Here is a 19,692-nt window from a genome sequence, read left to right as displayed (position 1 = left end):
AACTTGACCTACAGTGGATCCCCTCCAAGGTGGTCCTGGGAATGGCACCCCCAGTGACCAGCTTCAAAACGAGCTGGGGCTGTAGGGTCAGTCCCTGCACAACAACTCTTCCACTGTAGTCAAGGCCAGTCCTCACAACCAGTGAGCCCAAGGGTCAGTCCCTCACATTGATGTGCAGTTATCAAACAAGTCTCAACTACAAGAGGAGGGCACACACAACCCACACAAGGGACACACCTGGAGCACGTGTCTCAGGTGACAAGAAAGATTGTGTCACTGAATCCCACAGCACATCTACTACATAAGGTCATTCTACTAAGACCGGAAGACATAGCAGCTCTACCTAAGACATAGAAGCAAACAAAATGGGGAGACAAAGAAACAAGTCCAAAACAAAAGAACACAACAAAGCTCCAGAAAAAGAACTAAGTGAAATGAAGATAAGCAATCTATCAGACGCAGTTCCAAACACTGGTTATAAGAATGCTCATTGATCTCAGAGAAAACTTCAGTGGAGAGATAGGAAGCATAAAAATGGAGACGGAAACCATGAAGAAGAACCAGTCAGAAATAAAGGTACAATAACGGAAATGAAAAATATATTACAGGGAATCAGCAGTAGATTAGATGAAGCAGAGGATCCAACCAGCAATGAAGACGATAAGGTAGTGGAAAACACCCAACCAGAACAGCAAAAAGAAAAACAATCCAAAAAACTGAGGAGAGTTTAAGGGGCCTCTGGGACAATATCAAGCACACCAACATTCACATTTTAGGGGTACCAAAAAGAGAAGGGAGAAAGCAAGGAATTGAAAACCTGTTTGAAGAAATGATGACAGAAAACTTCCCTAGCCTGGTGAAGGAAATGTCTATTCAAGCCCAGGAAGCACAGAGTCCCAAACAAGACAAACCCAAAGGGGCCAGCTCCCAGACGCATCATAATTAAAATGCCAAAGGTTAAATACAAAGAGAGAATCTTAAAAGCAGCAAGAGAAAAGCAGTTACCTACAAGGGAGCCCCCATAAGACTCAGCTGATTTCTCAACAGAAACTTTGCAGGCAAGAAGGGAGTGGCAGGAAATATCCCAAGTGATGAAAAGCAACGATATACAACCAAGATTGCTCTACACAGCAAGTCTGTCATTTAGAATTGACGGACAGATAAGAAGCTTCCCAGACAAGAACAAGCTGAAGTTCATCACCACCAAACCAGTATTACAAGGAATCTTAGAGGGACTTCTTTAAGATGGGAGGGGGGTTAAGGATGGATGAAAGGGAAAGGGATTAAGAAGAACAAATTGGGTATTACACAGTAGTCATGGGGATGTAGGTTATAGCATAAGGAATATAGTCAACAATATTGTAATAACTAGGTATGGTGTCAGGTACGTACTAGATCTATCAGGGTGATAGATGGGAATGGGGTTGGGGTCAGGGTGAAAAAGGGTGAAGGCATTAAGAAATATAATTAAGAAATATTAATAACAGTATGGGGAATAAAATCAACAATGTTGTAAGATCATGTAAGGTGCCAGATGGGCACTGGACTTATCAGGGGGATTATGTCATAGGCTGTGTAGATGCCTGACCAATGCGCTATACACCTGAAGAGCTGAAGTAGAATAATATTGAATGTCAACTATAACTAAATACATAGGTATATATAGTCATGGGATATGGAGTACAACACAGGAAGATAGTCGATGGTATTGTAACAGCTATATAAGATGTCAGAGGGGTAGTAGCTTGGGGGGTGGGTTATCACTTTATGAGGGTTTTAAGTGTCTAACTATTACGTTGCTTTGTACACATGAAACTAATAAAAATGGGGAAAAACCCATTATGTGTAAAAAAAAAGAGTTAGTCACTCTAATGAGTTTCTAGTTGAACTAACACAAAGAAGCTAAATAAGAAGGCTACAGGGTTAGCAGCAGACTTTGTCTGGCAAACAGGATATAGTTTGCATTGCCTACTATTAAAGGGAGGAAGGAATATAGTATAAAACACTCACCCATTGGTAGTACGAAACTAAAAATTATTTCCATTAGTCAGCCTTCACTTGTGGGATTTCTCACTTCTCATTTTTATGAAGGAAGACACGTCTGTCAGACTCAGAACATTATTGTGTAGGTGCTGGTGAGTCATGTTGTGGTTTGTGTGTCATGACTAAGAACGTTGGCGGAAACCTTCAAGGTTCGTTGTCTGTGTGTACACATCCCTGTAGAAATTTAAAACTCTGTTCTTTTCCATTTATGTCTTTCCTGACTGGTTAGGAGCAGGTAATAATTCACTGAATGCCCTTCTATTTAAACTGACAAACATCATACCGAACTTTCAGATTGCAAACGACGACTATGAAAATAACATACTGTTCTCTGGGCCATGGCGGTTAAATTTTCAGGACTGTGTTGTCAATTCATGACTCCTGAGTGTGACGGTCATTTGCTGTGGTAGGGATGGATGTGCATAAATGTAATGAATTGATGCCTAATAGTACATTGTCTCCTTACATTTCCCATGATGGTGTTCTTATCGCCATCTAACTTAAGGTCTGGTCTCTTGCCCTTCCAAAGGTTTAACATATTTCTGGTAGTGTCGAGCTGTGGGATGGGAGGAGAGGGGTAAATCCAAAGGCCCTTCTAATGTTGGGTGTATGTGGGGTGACATACACAGTTGCTACCACTGAGCAGGTGGGAAACCTTTGGTGGGTGGGGTTAGGATAGATGAATTGAGCCTGTTTGCTGTGGATAAATACCTAGTGTATTTAATTTAAAGGAGAAAAGTTAACGTTGCCTGAGTAGAAATTCTTTGAGCTCTGTACATTGAGTCAGATGGACAGTTACTTTGTCAAGGACTATTGAAAAGTAAAAACAAAAACAGACAAAACCTTGAAAACCAAAAACAACCCACAAAAAACAAAACACCAAACAACTAAAAGCACAAACGTCACAGTGCAATACATTGATTGTCAGAGTGACCCCAAGAGCTTGTCTTAGCTTCTCCCTCTCCTTATTTTTCTTATTCTCCATTCCCCCAGCATTAATCACATGTGCTCCCACCTCCCTGTAAATATACATCGGTATGTATGTAAAGACCTTAACTCATTAAAAATCCTGAATTCCTTTGTTAGAGATTTCTCTTGTTAGCTGGAAACTTACTTGTTGACTCACTGAAATCTATTGATTTGGCAGATTTTCAAAGAATGAATGCTTTCAGTATTGCTTTGAAGTTTTTATAAATAATCCTATATTTCCATTTAGCTCACATCTTTGTAAAGAACTTTTTCAAATCATTCAAGACCATTATTGTATATTATTTCTAAATTCCTTCCCTTGCTTTATCTAGCAAATCCATCCATTTCCTTAGATTTATTTGTATGTGCCAATTGTTTTCTGATTTATATAGATTTCTCTATAGAGCGGTCTGCTTACTCTAGACCATAGGCCTGGTGAGATTTCTTTGTACAGAATCTTTAGAAATGGGGCTCAATAATATGCTTTGTTAGGGATGAAGCCTAGAATTTTAGTTCCTAAAGCTGGGCTTCCCTCACCTGTCCTTTCATGTAATATAATATAAGACCAGGTCTTATATTAATTTTTGCTCTAAAAGATGCAATAGATCTGATTGTCCGGCTAGGTCTTATTTTTAGTGTGTGTGTGTGTGTGTGTGTGTGTGTGTGTGTGTGTGTATTTTCAAGATATTTTAAGTAATTTTATAAAGATATAAAAATGTAATTAATATCTTCTTCAAGAAGAAAAACCTATAGTGTTTTGTTTGTTGGTGGGTTTTTAAGAAACTTCAGCTTTCTGTGGAGAGGAATGATGCTGGGTGCAAATGTCTCTCCTTTCATCACTCGCTAAGTCATTTCCCTTTAATTCACTTTTCAAATTCTGTCCAATAAAGAATAATATGAAAAAGAAATTCTATGGCCAATGAATGGAGCTAGGCCATCCAAGACGAAGGTTAGTGTAGTGGCAGGAGCTAAATTTGTTCTGTTTAACTTTACATTAATTGCCTCAAAACAATATCTGACATAGCCTGACTGGAGGAGAAAAAAAAAAGGAGCTCTAGAAGCAACCAGATGCTTCCTGGGTTCCTAGGCTTGGGCTAATTAGTTTGTTAATTAGTGGAAAACTGGTCTATTAACTCAGAGGAGCCAGCACACTTTTGTAGTACCACCAGTAGCAGAAAAAACACCGAAAGGGTTCTTAAGGACTTATTGTTAATGTTAACATATCACCTAATTTTTTTTTAATTTATTGGGGTGACAATTGTTAGTAGATATCACCTAATTGAATATTAAGAATCTATGTAATTTTCAAGGACAGGATAGAATATTTCATGGCCGTGATCTTTGGTTTCAAACAACAGTTGTGTCTTAAAGGAGTCCACAATTTACCTTTCCCTCCTTGCCTTCATTGGTTTCCAATCAGTTTCTTTTCTAAATCGACTCCTTGGTTTATCTAATGTTCAACCAGAATTTTATTATTTTCTTACTATGTGCACAAGGCTATATTTTCCCTACTCTGACCCCAGGGCTCCAACAACTAGGCTTGATTTTTTTTATAGCAACTTTATTGAGATATAATTTACATGCCCTAGAATTTACCTATTGTATGTGTACAATTCATTGTGTTTTAGTGAACTTATATAGCTGTGCAGCCATTGCCACAGTCCAGTTTCCTGCCCCAGGCAACCATCTGCTTTCTGCCTCTATAGATTTACTTTTTCTAAAAACTTCATGTAAAGAGATACTATCTGAGATACAGTGATCTCAATTGCTTTGTTTCCCACAACTACCTTTTTCCGTATTTGAATTCAGTATCCAAGTGAAAAGTCTCCTGTAGTACTACTTTGAAGTAATTTCAGAACTAAAGAAACTGTGTCTAGATGATTTTCAAATCAGTTTGTATTCCATTCTTTTTCCTCCTTCCGTCAACTGTGCTTTTATTCCCCTCCTTGTTCAGCAGTGTATCTAATGAGGGCAGGTAGCTGGGAAAGAGAGAAGGGAAAAGCAGCCCAGCTACTTTGTAACTAAAGACTCCAGGAGTGGAGTCTATGAGGAGTATAGATTAAAACATAGAAGATAAAACTAAAAGTAGACAGGTTTTGTAAGAAACCATACAATACTTTTTTGACCTGCAAGTTGGAAAGATTTCCAAGAGTAGGCAAAAAGCATTGGCTCTAAATGAAAAATATATTAATAAATTATAGACTTGATCAAAAAAAAAAAAATTTAGTGATCAAAATAGATTGTTAATGGAATGAAAAGGCAAGCCACAGGCTAGACGAAATAGTCTCAATATATACCTGTGACAAAAGATATGTTTCCAGCATATGTAAAGAACTTCTTTAACTCAATAGTAAAAGCAGCAATTCAATAAAAAATGGACAAAAGATTTGATAAGATACTTCATGAAAGAACAAGTATGAATAGCCAATTAATACATCAAAAGGTATATTTAGCATCAGTTGTCATCAGGAAAATGTAAAATAAAGGAAGTGTAAAATACATTGAGCTACCACTTCACATAAACTAGAACAGCTAAAATTAAAAAGACAGCATCAAATGTTGGTGAACATGTGGAGTGACTGGAACTGCTTTATGAGCTGGTGGGAGAGCGAAATAGTACAAGTGGTTTCTAAGGGGTATAGTGCTACAAACACGTCAGTGTATACCTTTGCCAAACCCCAAATTGTATAGTTAAGATCTGTACATGTCGTTGTATGCACATTTTACCACAAAAAAAGAAAAGCAGAATGGGTTTTAATCTTTGAAATGCATTGATCACCACTACATCCTACAATAGTCCTCTCCTTCTCTCCCTCCCAGCTTGCCCACCTTCCCTTACCTTACTTTCTTTTTTTTTTTTTTTCTTTTTGGCAATCCAGCTGTGTTAGATATTATTGGGGGGACTGGCAATTAATGCAAAGACAGATAGACCAAATTTAGTTCTTGCCCTCTGGGAACAAGACTAGAATGGGAGTCATATGCCAATGACAACCGCAGTGATGTGATAAATGCCGTAAGGATAGGAGAGCACAAACAGGCTGCCCACCCGGAAAGCCAGGCTACCTGAAGGGAATAACCGATGCCTTGTAAGAGATTGATCCTTAGACAGGGTGGGAAGGGCTCTCTGAGAAAAGGGAACAGCATGTGCAAGAGTTTCAGAAATGCTAAGATGTGGCTGCTGTCGGAGGAGGCAAAGGAGAGGTGGGGCAAGGCTGCAAAGGCCATATCATGAGGGGCCGCTACTGACCAGCTGAGGAATTTGGACTTTATCCTGAAAAGAAAGGGAACCTTAGAAGCCGCTATCATCTCGTCTTCCTGATTCTAAATTCTGTGAAACCAGGGTCTGTTATTCATCTTTGTATTTGTCATCTCTGGCCCTGGCCCTGGAGTGATAGGACAGTGAGTAAGTGTTGATTGATCTCTAAGGCTGTGATAATCTCTCAGAGTCTTGCATGCCTGATTCAGCCACATTATTACGACAGAATGAGTCAGAGCAGAGACAGTTTTGGAATGTTGGTGTGGGGGATCTTATTACACTCTGGGCATCGTGCCTAGGCACACCCAGTTATTATCTAATTTAATCTATGTCACTCTCCTTGCTCAGAATCTTCCAGTGACCTCTGATTGCTCTTAGGATAAAGACCAAAGCTCCTAGTGGCCTTCAAGCCACTGTCCACAGTGTTTATTTTACCTATTTAATTCCTGTTCCTCTCTCAGACCTCACTTCACTTCCCTGGGACAACCTTCACTGCCCCACCTTTCCGTACAACAAGTGAGCTCTCAAAACTCAGCTTGCTGTGTGATCATGTGATTATTGATTTCCCTTGTGCCGGACTCAAGAATGTGAGTTCCGTGATACCTTTCTGTCCTCTATGCCTAGCACAATGCCTGGCACTTAGTAGTCACGCAAAAAACTTTATTGGTTGCATGAATGAATCCTTGAGAAAACTATCAGATATATATCATCCCTCAGATTTTTCAGGTGAAAAAATTGAAGTTCAGAGGTTCCGTCACTTGTTCATGTTTGCATAACCCGTAAGAGCCAGACCTGAAACTCAGGGGTGTCTGACAACAAAATCCCCGTCCTTCTGCTAACAGACACTCAGTCGGCTGTGAGTGCAGCATGGGGATGTGTTTTCATGTTTGCATCAGTGTCACGATTCTACCTCCCTATTGAATGATCAATGGAATGAACAGTCCAGTGGTTAAGAATGCGGATTCTGTAACCCGACGGTCTAGATTCAAGTTTCTTCTCTGCCTTTCTTACCTTGAGCAAGCTATGTAATCTCTCTGAATTCTGTTTCCTGGAAAACAGGTTAATATTACCGACTTTATAGGATTGTTGTGAGAATAAACTAAATTAATTCACATAAAACAGTAATGGGAAGCACACAGGATGTGCTCAGTAATTGCTAGCTGTTACTATTATCAGCATCCGTTAATTCCTTTGTGGTTTCTTTTTGTTTTGTTATTTGTTGTTGTTTTTTCTTTTTACTGTAATCTATATCCAGAGATGCTACAGCAATTTCTTATTCTTTTATTTTATGGAAATTCTCTTCTTGCATGAAACCATCTGGCCCTAAGTCCTAGTCCAGCTGTGTTTTCTCAATTCAAAATTGGACATTTCGGTGTCTCAGCAGAAGTTTTCTACTTCTAACAGCAAAATATGGTAGTATTAATTTTCTTCGCTGTGAATTTCTAGGCTTTAGGATTCACAAGTTTCTTCACACCTCAGCTATTAGCAAAAAAAAAAAAAGTATAATAAAGGGTGCAACACTAATAACTGTTCTGTCATACAAATCCTAAATCTTTATCTAAGCACCATATTATCCAGCTGTTTGAATAACTGACCTGGCACCACACCTTTACCCCAACAACAACAGCAAAACCCTAATTGTTGGGAAGTGATTTATGTCACCATTATTTTCCCCATTCATCAATAGGTAAAAACAGGTGTGCCTTGCAGGAAATTAAAAAAGGAAGAAAGAAAGAAAAACAATTACTCCACATACATAATGTTTGCATGCCAGAACTTTAACATTTTTAACATATTCCCTCTTAATGGATTTTTTGGTAACTATCTTTCGTTCCTTTCCTGGTTGTTCATTGTTGAAATTCTTAACCAGTTTTTTGTGGTTAGGATGTAATAGTGTGTGGGTATGTGTTTTAGTGACTAACCCTTTACCTTGTTCTTCAAAGAAGATTTGTGTTTAAATGTTGAGGCGAGAAATAGCAGCAATGCAGTTGCCCTTCCCCCACCCCGCCCCCTGTGCCGGGCATGTCTACCTGCTCAGTGGATACTGGTAATCCTCACAACAGCCCTGGGGAGAGACAGGGCCCCTCCTAGAGGTGAGGAAGTAGTTTAATGAGACTAAGAACTTCTCCAGGAAGCCAGTCAGTATCAGGCCTTCCTGGCTCACCCTGGAAGACTTGGTGTTACCAAGACAGAGGGGCAGGGGATAACCGGAAGTGAGCCTGGCAGCGTAAGCTGGGGTATCCATGGAAGACCTCCAAGGCAGGCTGAGGAGTGTATAATTCACTTTGTAGGCAGTATTGAACTAATGAAGTTTTTTGAACTGGGAGCTCAAAACAGCACAGGTGCTCTATTTTCCAGGTAGTGGTTTTAAAGTGTGATCCCTGTACCAGCAGCAGCAGCCACACTTGGAAACTTCTTAGAAATGCAAATTCTGGCACTTCTTCCCACCTGGTCCATCCTAAACACTGGACAGTCCGAGACTTAAGGAGTCCTCTAGGGGACTGTGATGCTGGCTCACGTTTGGTAACTCACGGCCTTCCTGCATTCTGGCCACGCTGTAGGAAGGAGTAGGAGGGTAGGGAGGGACCACGGGAGGCTATTGTCAGAAGCCAGGGGAGAGGTTATTAGGGCATGAGTTTGGGTGGTTTCATTGGGAATGAAACAAAGCGAAAATCATGAGACTTTTCAAGGAAGAAATGATAGGACGGGATGACCAAATGGAGGTAGGGGTACGAAGCGTGAAGTCAGTGCCCACAAGTGGCAGAATTGCAGATACACAGCAAAGGCATTCTGAGAGGGCACGTGTTTATACTCCCCAGGGATCTAACCCTTATTGTGCATTAATTTATAGCGTCTTTTTACGTGTCTCACGCACACCTAACAATCGGCCACTCTCAACTAGATAACTTCCCCTAGAGGAAAAAAAATGGACCAGCTGCTCAATACCAGTCATACCACTGACCATGGACTGAGTTATTAAATACCAAGGACTTTCCTCTAAGCACTTTATATTCATTATCCCATTGTTGTTATTCATTAGTTATGGATGTTTGTAAATTGCCTTCCCTTGCTGTCCAATCTAAGCGGCACACCACTGTAAAATTAATGTTTCCAGACACTGATCTGAGAGCCCGAGAGTCTGGGCTCTGGAGTCAGACAGCTCTGGGCTGAAAACCCAGCCCATCATTTACCAGGTGTGTGGTCTTGAGCAAGTTACTTACCCAGTCTTCCGGCTCAATTCACCTCAGCTCTGTTAAACAGGGATTAGTATTACAACGAGATGTCATGACGAGTGGAACTCTTAGGGTTGTTGTGAGAACTAAATGAGAAAATGCCTACACGATGCTTGGCACATAAAGTACTGAATAAATATGAGCAGAGTTTATGGTGATGAAGATGACATTCCCTTTCCCAGAACCTTCATTGGCTCCTCTTGCTCAAGAGAATTAACTCCTTAGGCTGGCATTTAGGATTTTCCACAAACTGGTCACTGCCCACCTCTCAAGCCTTTTATGTGACGATTCTTTGCGTGACCCCAGTGCTTCCGCCAAGCTGGTCCATGTTCGCCAAACGCACCAAGTCTGTTACCACATCGCGTCCTCTGGTTCTGTCCCTCCCTTCCTCTCATCATGTTCAAGTCCTTCAGGGCCCAGGCTGACATCAATGTGTGTGGAGCCATCCCCAGCAATCCCTGATCTGTCCAGTCGGGAGCTCTGGTGGCCTTCGCTGCTCATTGGACCCTCCGCCGCCATTCCTGGTAGCTCAGGGTCACGCTGTCCATGCTCGATCCGTGTCCTCACACCCGTCCATGAGGCAGGGCCTCGTCCCTCCTGCCGAGCCCCGTACCAGGGATGTGCTTTCCTAATGGTGATAACATACACTCTAGCTTAGCTTCTTGGTCTTTTCCAAGTTCATTTCAATAGGTGCTGGTAGTGTTTCTCTCCCGGATGCTGCTGATAACTTCCCCTGTAGGAATAACAAGTCATCTATGAAATACTAATTATTGTTTTTGTTCTCAGGATGAGCTCGACCTCACAGACAAACACAGGGAAGCTATGTTTGCACTTCCAGCTGAGAAAAAATGGCAAATATACTGCAGCAAGAAAAAGGTAAGATATCCATTATATATATAGTTAACCAGAAAAATGATCCTTTTGTGATTCCCTTTGCTCTCCCAGCTCACCACCAGAATTCAGACAGTTCTTTATAACATACAGATTGAACACAATCTGTTGTGGTTTTGGTGCTACATGTGGCAAAGTGTCAACTCCTTGGATGTTCTTTTTATCAACATTTCACTGGACGCTCCTCCACGCTCTACCTGTAACCATTTTTCATAATCCTGTACAACTGAGCCCCCAAATATCATTGGTTTATACAATGATCAAAGTTTTACCCCTGCTCTTTACATAAAAGCTTATATATGGGTAGGTTAGGACTCGTGCTATGGGGTCACAGTCCTCGGTGACCACCTTCTAATAACGTTTCATCTCACCATGTCCAAGGCCCGTCCTCCTGGTCTAAGGTCGCTCTCCAGCCATTTCCCATTCCACACTAAGGATGGAAGAAAGGGAAAGAAGGCAGAACTTCCCCTCCTCCACTCTGAGGGACGTGTCCCTGGAGTTACACACTTGACCGTCCCGTCACATCCCACTGTTCGTAAATGGCCACACCTCATTGCAAGGAACGCAGGCTTTATTCTGGGTGGTCACCCCCACTTCAAAGCTGGAGGTTCTATTACCGCCATAGAAGGGGATAATGGATATCAGGACAGGGAAAACACTAAAGCGCTGATTCCCTAGGGGACATGGCATCAGGCACCACCCAGGGGCTGTATTTCCTGCAATCAAGTTTGGTCTGTCATCTTTTGAACACTGTGGCCAATCGTTACACTGTTCCCATCCCATTTTTGGAACCAATCCTGTTCATGCCATTTTTAGCCCCTTTCCCTTCTGTTCCAATAGAGACTTGACTCAAGGTGGGGGAAGGGCAGGGATAGCATCTAGGACAAATGTTACCTCTCTCCGACAGGCAGTAGACACTCCGATTACTCACTCTTGCTTCAGGGAAGTAAGAACACATTCTAGCAATCCAATTATTTTTCAAGACACAGTGTCAGTCACAGAAGCCTTTTCTTAGGTGACTTGTATGCATTTGGGGGGTCTCCGTTTGCCCACATGGCTGTCTCTCAGCACCGCCGTGCCCTCTGTGCTGCCTTGGGAGGAGGCACGCCACCTCCCAGGAACATCAGTCCTGCACGAGCCCCCATGTGCCTCTCTCCCGGCAGACTCTATGCCTCTGGCGGTGAGGCACCGAGTCTTACTCACCTGTTTAACGCCAGCTGCTGATACTTTGAAATGAGTATCTGATGAGTGAACCGCTAGGTTATCATTGCTGTTATACTGAACTGTCAGAAATGTAAAGCCCATTTAATTTTCCACCTGAGCAGCCACACTTGATAAAACTATGTGTGGGGTTCGGTTCCAGGGCCTTTGCTGAGAGACATGTCCAGCTGCCCCCTCTCAGTATGCTCTTCAAGCCAGTATCAGATCAGATCAAGTGGGAGTCTTACGGGTTCCTAATCCAATAAGATGTGTTGATGAATGAAAATTTCCTCTTCTCTTTTCTTTGTACATATTTTACCAACTAGAAAACCTCTTTTTGTTGTTGTTGTTGAACTGATTGTCATGGTTCAGGAAGCAAACAGAATACACTGGGAAAGAATTTTTAAAAAGGAAACAAAGTGTGCTCCGTTCTGAAAGTGACGGCACTGTAAGGTTTTTGGAAACCAGGGAACTTTGCACGGAGCCTTCTGAAAGTCCTGGCGCCTAGAACTGAGAAGGAAAAACCTTCCAGGCCTGTGTACACAGAGGACCTTATCTGTTTTGGCTCATCCGAATGCAGATTTTTTCCTCAAAATTAGGAAACAATAGGAAGTGGGGATTGAGACTATGCACTGGAGAAAGGGAAAAGGCAGGAAAATGGGAGCAGTTTACTGAGGGGAAAGTTTTCTTCTTTCCCAGATTTTATTACACCCTTGACAGCAATTGAAAGTTAATCATGGAAACTACTGCCCCTTAGATTAGAAAAGGCAAACCCTAGAGAATAGTAATGACCTCGAGCTCACAGCTGCTGCTCATTTTTCAATTTCCAGGCCTATCACTTCCCCCTTGCAAACCTTGCCTCATGTGCGCATGGCGGGGTTGGCTCTTTGGAGGAGGATGGATATGGATGTAGCCACTGGCTCAGAATCCCATTTCTTGATGGATGGGCCCTTCCTGCGAGTACCTGGCCAGAGTGCATAGATCTTTGAGTTCCTTGAGAGAATACGGTTCTCCTGCTAGCTTCATTCCAGCAGGTTGGGTTCCTTATGTGACTTAGCAGGGGCACAGCTGAGCCATTTGAACTCTTTGGGGAGTCCCACAGGCTTATAGATGCCTCACTTTAAAGTGGATGGTAGCGATGCTTCCCACAGGGTTTTCTTGATTAGCGCTTCTCAGACGGTTAAAACTATACGATGCCTTTGGTCTGAAACTGACCATGTTGAGCACTGAGCAAATTGGGAAATAACACGATGACTAAGAGAACGCGTAACCCTAAGCATGGAAGGGGCATGATGTTTTCCTCTCTTTCAAGGATGTGCTCTCCTAGGGACAGGTTGCCCATCTCAGAATGGAGCCTGTAGTGGCCACCCTTAATATGACAGCAGCTTATTTTCCTTGTACCATCTTTTGTGTGGCCTTTTCACGTCAGGTTTGTCACCAGCAAGTTGTACCAAAGGCTGAGGGAAACCTACCCATGGCTTCTTCACATTTTCCATCTTTCAAGATTAGGACCCAGGGCATGACAGACATTCTCACCCATAGTTCAGCCACAGAGTAAGGGCCCATGAAGGCCAGGGGAAATGGGCACATACGTTGGTGAAAAGCAGGTTTCTGTTTAAAAGTGCACAAGGCTGTTAACTGAGGATGGGGCCAAGACTTTCTCAGCCAAGCGGCTCTTTTCCATCCAGTACTGACTGGAGTCCCAGCAGTGGCTATCTGCTTATCAACCTCTGTGTTCATTTCTCAAACTTCTCTGTCAAAGTCTCTGGTTGAAATCTATTTCCAGAGCCAAAATGAAAGCAGCAAAAGTATTTCTGGGGCTAAAAGAATGGGAAAGAAACTAATTGGAATTTTGCCTAATTGAGTAATCCGGGGGAGAGCATGAGATGGATGTTGTGGCCTTGTTGAAAATCCAAACAAATCTGTAAAAATGACTGGGCTGGTTGGTCAGCCATGGTTTGTCACATGCAGCAATCCACCGTCAGATTTTTAAACTTTCATGGAAGGTCCAAAAACAGGTCCTGTTGGTGGGGCTAGGGGTATTTTCAAATAGAAAATGTTTGTGGTTCTTATCTTTAAAGGTAATTCCCTTTTCAGTTCCAATCACAACATACTCTTTTGTTTAAGGGAGGTTTTTCCCAGTCTCCAGCCAGAAACTGCATCTGTTAACAATCTTTTAGATTTTAAACTGAAGCTTTTTAAACAATGAACCATCTGACCACGAAAGGCATCTGGCTCTGCTGTATTTGCTTATTGTTAACATGATTTTTAAACCCTGGGAAAAGTAAGGAGTCTGTCCTCAGAGAGGAGAAAATAAAATGGTGTGTATACTGCATTATGGTAATAGCAGTCTTGTCAGCACAGACGGAATCTCCTTTAATTACAGTTCATTGCAGGAGCAATTGTACTGGTTGTCACTTAACCAGTCCTTAGAAGTATCCAGAAAATACTTTTTCTCCTTTTTCTCCATCCTTGAACTTCAGAGTATGCGAAGTAAGTGAATGGAGCTAGACACTGTTAGCTATAGTGACATCAGATATTTGAGACAAAGATCAGGATTTGACAACTACGCCTACTTTTTCCTCCTTCCATTTCGGATCCCTGCAGCCAAGGCTTAAGTACATGACTTTGTAGTCTTCACATTATGTTTCTGTATCTTTTTTATTTCATTGCAGTATTTTTATTATCTTTAAATTATACTTAATTATACAAATAATGCATAAACACATACTTCTTTAAAAAAGTGAAACCATCCCCACTGCCCGCTCCAATTCTAGAGTCAGCCCCATAGATAAGTACTGTTACTAAGGTTGGGTGTGTGCTTTCAGACCTCTTACTCTTTTTGGTCCTCTAAACATATTTGTGTAAAAGACATAGCAACTCCCCCGTGTGTGTGTTTTGAAAAAGGGTATCAAACTATACATCTACACTTTCGTATTTTTGTTCAGTGACGTATCTTGGAGCTACTATGTCCAAACACACAGCTCTATCTCATACTACCTGTTGCACAGTATCTCACAATATGGAAATACCTTTCTTTAGTAATCGCCATGTCAACTGGAATTTATACTGTTCCACCCCCTTCCTTTATTACCATTAGAAATAATGATCTACTGAAAACTCTCACACATACCTTTATGCACATGTGTGAGTATTTTTCGAAGGTAGATATTGGGGAGTAGAGCTGATGGGTTAGAAGGTATTTACATTTAAATTTTTAACAGATATGCCAAGTTGGTAGGACATCCCAAGGGTCTGACCATTTTATATTCCTGACCACTACATGTGAAAATAACTCTCTTTCTACTTTATTAACATCCGATATTACCAAACCTTTTATTTTTTCCCAAACTGATGAGTCAAAAATGGCACGTCTTTGTTTTAATTCTTATTTCCCTGATTATTAAGGAGATTGAGCATCTTTTCAAGTGTTTTTCATTGGCCATTTGTATTTCTCTTAATGGGAATTCCCTTTCTATATGTACATTCATTTTTATTGTGTTGTTTGTGATTTTCTGATTGATTTGTAGGTGTTTAACAATGTTCTAGGTTCTAATCCTTTGCTATATAAACAATAATTTGTTTCAGTCTCAGTTATCTATATAAATTGTATTTTTTTTACAGGCATGGGATAAAACTGTAGGTACAATTTTGTATTTTGTCTTTTTTCACTAAAAATTATACTATATTTTCCCAATGTCACATTTCTGTATCTTTTGAGGTTTACTCTGCAGAAGGTGAATTTTTACTGTGCTGCTGAGTTTGACTCTAGCTTAATTGAATCATTCAAGAATCTTGCCTGACCTGGCTGCAGTTCAGCTGTTGTGATTTGTGAACAGTGCTGATTTTGAAGACTTCTAGGAAGTGTGGCTGAAAAGTCAGCGGATGCTTTTCATTCAATCCCTTTATTTGGTTTGCATATACTAATTGGATCACTTCCCCGCCCCTGTCCCCAGAAAGGAATTCTCCCTTCACCTTCACCGCACACCCAAAAACAGGAACGTTGTGTCCTATATGGACATCGGATGCAGTTCGTTTAGTTCCCTGAGAGTGAGGCCCTCCTGCATTTGGAGTGCAGGGAGGGAGTGGTTTGATCAAAACACAGATTTAAAGGAACATATGCTAAAGCACTGGAATTAAAGACAAAAGGAACCATCAGTTTTCCACACAACTATCAAACAAACCAGCTGGAAAATGAGAGATGGTCTGTTAATCCTCTCATTGTTCCCAGTGTCCTAATGAGAAGCTGCTGTGGGGGGCGTGGGGCCAGAAGCAATGGTTGGGGGCATTGGACCTGGAAGATTTGAGAAGGAAGAGGAGTTAGAGATCCTCTGCTTTCTTTACTGTCGTTTGAATATACATTAGAGTGAGCTTTGGGTTTTCAGTGCTGGCTTTGCTGTGTGTCAGGATTTGGGAGAGGGAACCAGTAAAAGAGAGAAAACTAGATTTCAGTAACATTATTTCTAGACTCCTTTAGAAATACCTGGTTTGGTTTCCTGACATTGAGTTATCACCCCAACAATGGATTCAGTTGGCATTTGTGCTCCTAAGTGCTAAGGGTTAAGGAAAGTGGCACAAGTAGTAATGATTAGAAATAAGATTGGGCACTCTTTCCCCTCCACTTCTTGAAAGACTAGATAAGAAACGTACAGCAGCTGGAGGACAGCAGGCATCTCCAGTCTGGCTCTGAAACTCCCCGCCTTATCTACATGTGTCGTACCGTGTTTCCCCGAAAATAAGACAGTGTCTTATATTAATTTTTGCTCCAAAAAACACATTAGGGCTTACGTTCAGGGGATGTCATCCTGAAAAATCATGCTAGGGCTTATTTTCCGGTTAGGTCTTATTTTCGGGGAAATACGGTACTTCCTGTCTATGACTTGAGGATTGGTGCACAATCCCAGATCAAAACAGTAAGAAACGACAAGCTTTGAGTGTCTGGTGCTTCGCTTAATGAAGCGGCGCAGGTGGTGAAGGGCAAGTTGTGTGTGAGTCACCTGACGCATACAGAGTACATTCTCTGGGGCAGACTCTTGGCTACTAGATTCTGAGGATGATTAAACCAGTAAGTCAGTTTTCCTGGAGTGGATGGTCCAGGTCGGAGAAGCAGATAAAATCAAATAATTGCCAGGTCTTGTCGTAAGGTCTGTTATAGGCTAAGCGGACAGGCTCTGGGGCACAGAGGAAGGAGCCACCAAGCTCCGGGGACATATGTGTGTGACTGCGGTGACAGTTTCTTCACTACTATCACCCATCCAGTGAGAAAGCCAATGTTGTCATGCTTTCATAGCATCATCTAGAAACCGGCTCCGTTTCCAAAAGTTGAGCTATGTTTGCAAGCACTGTACACTGTCCCTCTCGATTTGTACTTCGTTCTTTGTCGCTTTTGCCTGTGCTTAAAAGGTCAAGTTTAGACAGTTGACCTAATCTTGTAGGGTTAGCCCTACACTTTGTAGGGTTTGTTAGGAAATCTGTGAAGAGGCTTAAACTTTGGAAAAATGAAGACACTAAGGGTAAGATGAAATAACTGAGGTTGTTCAGCTTGGAGAAGAGTAAGTCACATGGAAACTCCAGTACAGGCTGATGTTCACTGGTTATACCCCAGCGAAACTATAGTATTTGTCAAAATACTGTCAACTTCCAGTTGGTAAAGAGCAGCTGCCTCAAGCCCTCCCGATAAAAACCGCCCTGACAGTCTCACCCTTCCCCCACGGGCCTACCAGTCTCCCCCATGATTCAGGGACTCAAGGGTTAACTCCTGGCATGACACAGCAGGGGACTCGAGGACCCTGACCCATATTGCATCCTTGGTCCCAATTCACGGATATCCATGCTATACTGGATGATAAATCTTTTGAACATTGGCCTAAGTTTGTGATGCTGATTGACCTGAAGATGGTGACCAAAACCATTTGATAATATGTATCCAGAGCTTGAAGCATCCCTCTTCTAGGAGTTGATGCCATGGAAGTGATGAGAGATACAGGCAAATATGTGGGGTGTTCTTTGCAACATTGTATCTGAAAGCCAACGATTGTGTACAACTTAAAGGAGGAGAGTTATACTATGTAGTACACAACCAGAACAGTGTATCTGCAGCCATTGAAAAGTCATATTTTCAAAAAAATTTTAATGACATGGGAAACTAATAGTAAGGTTAGAGAGAAGACATAAAACTATAATCAGCATGATCAAAAGTTTGCAAAAGAGTATATATACAGGTAGGCAAACAGACAAATAGTTATTTGGTGGGATCGTGGATGATTTATTCTGATTTATATTTCTTTCTACAAACATTTCCCAAAATTTCCACAGTGCTTTGTTCTCCATCCTACCTTAGAATATTTTTTCCCCTGCTTGTAAAACTAAAATTGCTCTTTTTAAAAAATGCATACTATGTATTTTGTATCTGTCAGGTTTCAGTCAGAGAAGCAGGACACCTACAGGGCAGGGAGATTTGTCCTTAAATAGCCATGGAAACCGGCTGAGTACTCTCTGTAAAGCTGTCTTTATAGCTGATGCTGGAGCTTCATGGCCGTGGTACGGTGGGAAGGAAGGTGGGGGTAAATTGGGTGAACACAGGATAGGCTGGAGCCCACAAGAAAGGACTAAAGCCTGTGTCAGTTCTCTCTGCCTCTGCCTTTGATGGGGGTGTCCTGCAGAAGCCTGAGAGTAATGCGCGCGCGCGCACACACACACACACACACCACACACACACACACACACACACACACACACACACACACATCACCCCCGTCCAGGCCCAGGAAAAGCCAACCTACCTGCTGTTCCACACCAGTGAAGTGAGCCAGCAGATAGGGGACAGCGTGTATGAACTACAAAATGGCCGCTGGTTCACGTTTACCCTCCACGTCTCCCAGGAGGGTCTTCCTTGTGGCTCACTTATCTGGAAACCTACAAGAAAAGATGTCATTCAGCCTAGCTAACTGGAACATTGAAAAGCCACCACATATTTCCATTGAACTTAGGAGGAACAATAAAGATTATTTAAAAGGCAACTAGTGCTTATCAAGACAACCCTGGTACATTTTTTCTTTGTCTAGCTCAGGGGACACCCCCCACCCCCACCCCAGCTTTTTTTTGTTGTTCTCTCTCTCTTTTTACTCTTCCCTGGGGGGATTAAAACAAAGGTGAATCTGTAAACCACCAAGAGTTTTTCTATGTTGTTTATCTGTTTAGGCAGTAACTGAAAACATGGTGATCTTGGCCCTGATGAGATTTCCTCAGTTTTCTGCCCAGAAACCTACTGGAGGCGTGTTTCGCATTGCTCTTTCCCCACTAAGTAGCATAATTTCAAAGTTAGTGACTCATTTTCTTCATTTTCTTTTATTACAAAAGCCAGTGCTATCAAAATGAGCACCAAATTTTAGATTTGAAGTATAAAATTCAAAGATTCTCTGCCTCTGGCAGTCCTTAAACCAAAGTTGTATTCCAGTAAGGGCAATTGGTTCATGGGTATTTATTTGCCTCCTCTTCCTGTAATTCCTTTGTTCAATAACATCAGTTCTGGGGCATTCTTTTTCTTTCCCATGTTACCAGTTCTGTCATTCCAGCTATGCCTACTACACCCTGCTTTGTAGTGTCTAGTGTCTAGAACGCTGGGTCCTGAGCTCACAGTTTGTGTTTTCATAAATGTTGACTCTCAGGAGGTGCCCAGCATCAGTGATGCAGAAGCGTAAACAAACTTGCCCATGGAACAAACCAAAACATATCTTTCTTTCTTCTTTGGTGCTTAGAGAAGTCAACAAATCTAAAATATTGTAGACAACTTCAGGAGGCTTCTGTTGGGGCATTACATTCCAGTTCTACAGAATCCTCTGTTTTTCAGGCTTGAGATAACTGCTGTTAAAAGGACACGACATTATGAGGTTCCATTAAACAAACCAATTTCCACAAATAAGTAGTTTATTAGGTTGAAGTGAGCCAGGTGTACAAGTGCCCTGTTCAGCAACAAAATTTGTTCAGAGTTGCAGCATTATAATTCAATAGCTTGTAGCTGTGTGATTTCCCAAGTTAAGCTAACAAAACAAAACTGTGTTGAGATAAAAGAATGTTTCAGCACAGTTGCAGAACCTAACT

The 19,692-nt window shown here is 41.7% G+C and overlaps 1 protein-coding gene across 6 annotated transcripts in view; it reads left to right on the top strand.

Moving 5' to 3' along the window:
* DAAM1 (dishevelled associated activator of morphogenesis 1) overlaps positions 1–19,692 on the top strand; it is a 160,845-nt gene that overhangs the window by 72,089 nt on the left and 69,064 nt on the right. For all 6 annotated transcript variants that reach the window (XM_074327417.1, XM_074327416.1, XM_074327415.1 and 3 more), the window contains exon 3: positions 10,288–10,377. In XM_074327417.1, the coding sequence (XP_074183518.1) occupies positions 10,288–10,377 (90 nt within the window). The remainder of the gene's footprint in view (positions 1–10,287; positions 10,378–19,692) is intronic.

This window comes from Rhinolophus sinicus, linkage group LG03 (assembly GCF_036562045.2).
Source record: "Rhinolophus sinicus isolate RSC01 linkage group LG03, ASM3656204v1, whole genome shotgun sequence".
NCBI classification, from domain to species: domain Eukaryota; kingdom Metazoa; phylum Chordata; class Mammalia; order Chiroptera; family Rhinolophidae; genus Rhinolophus; species Rhinolophus sinicus.
Note: the sequence above shows the minus strand (reverse complement) of the source record. Positions and strands in the feature narration are given on the sequence as shown.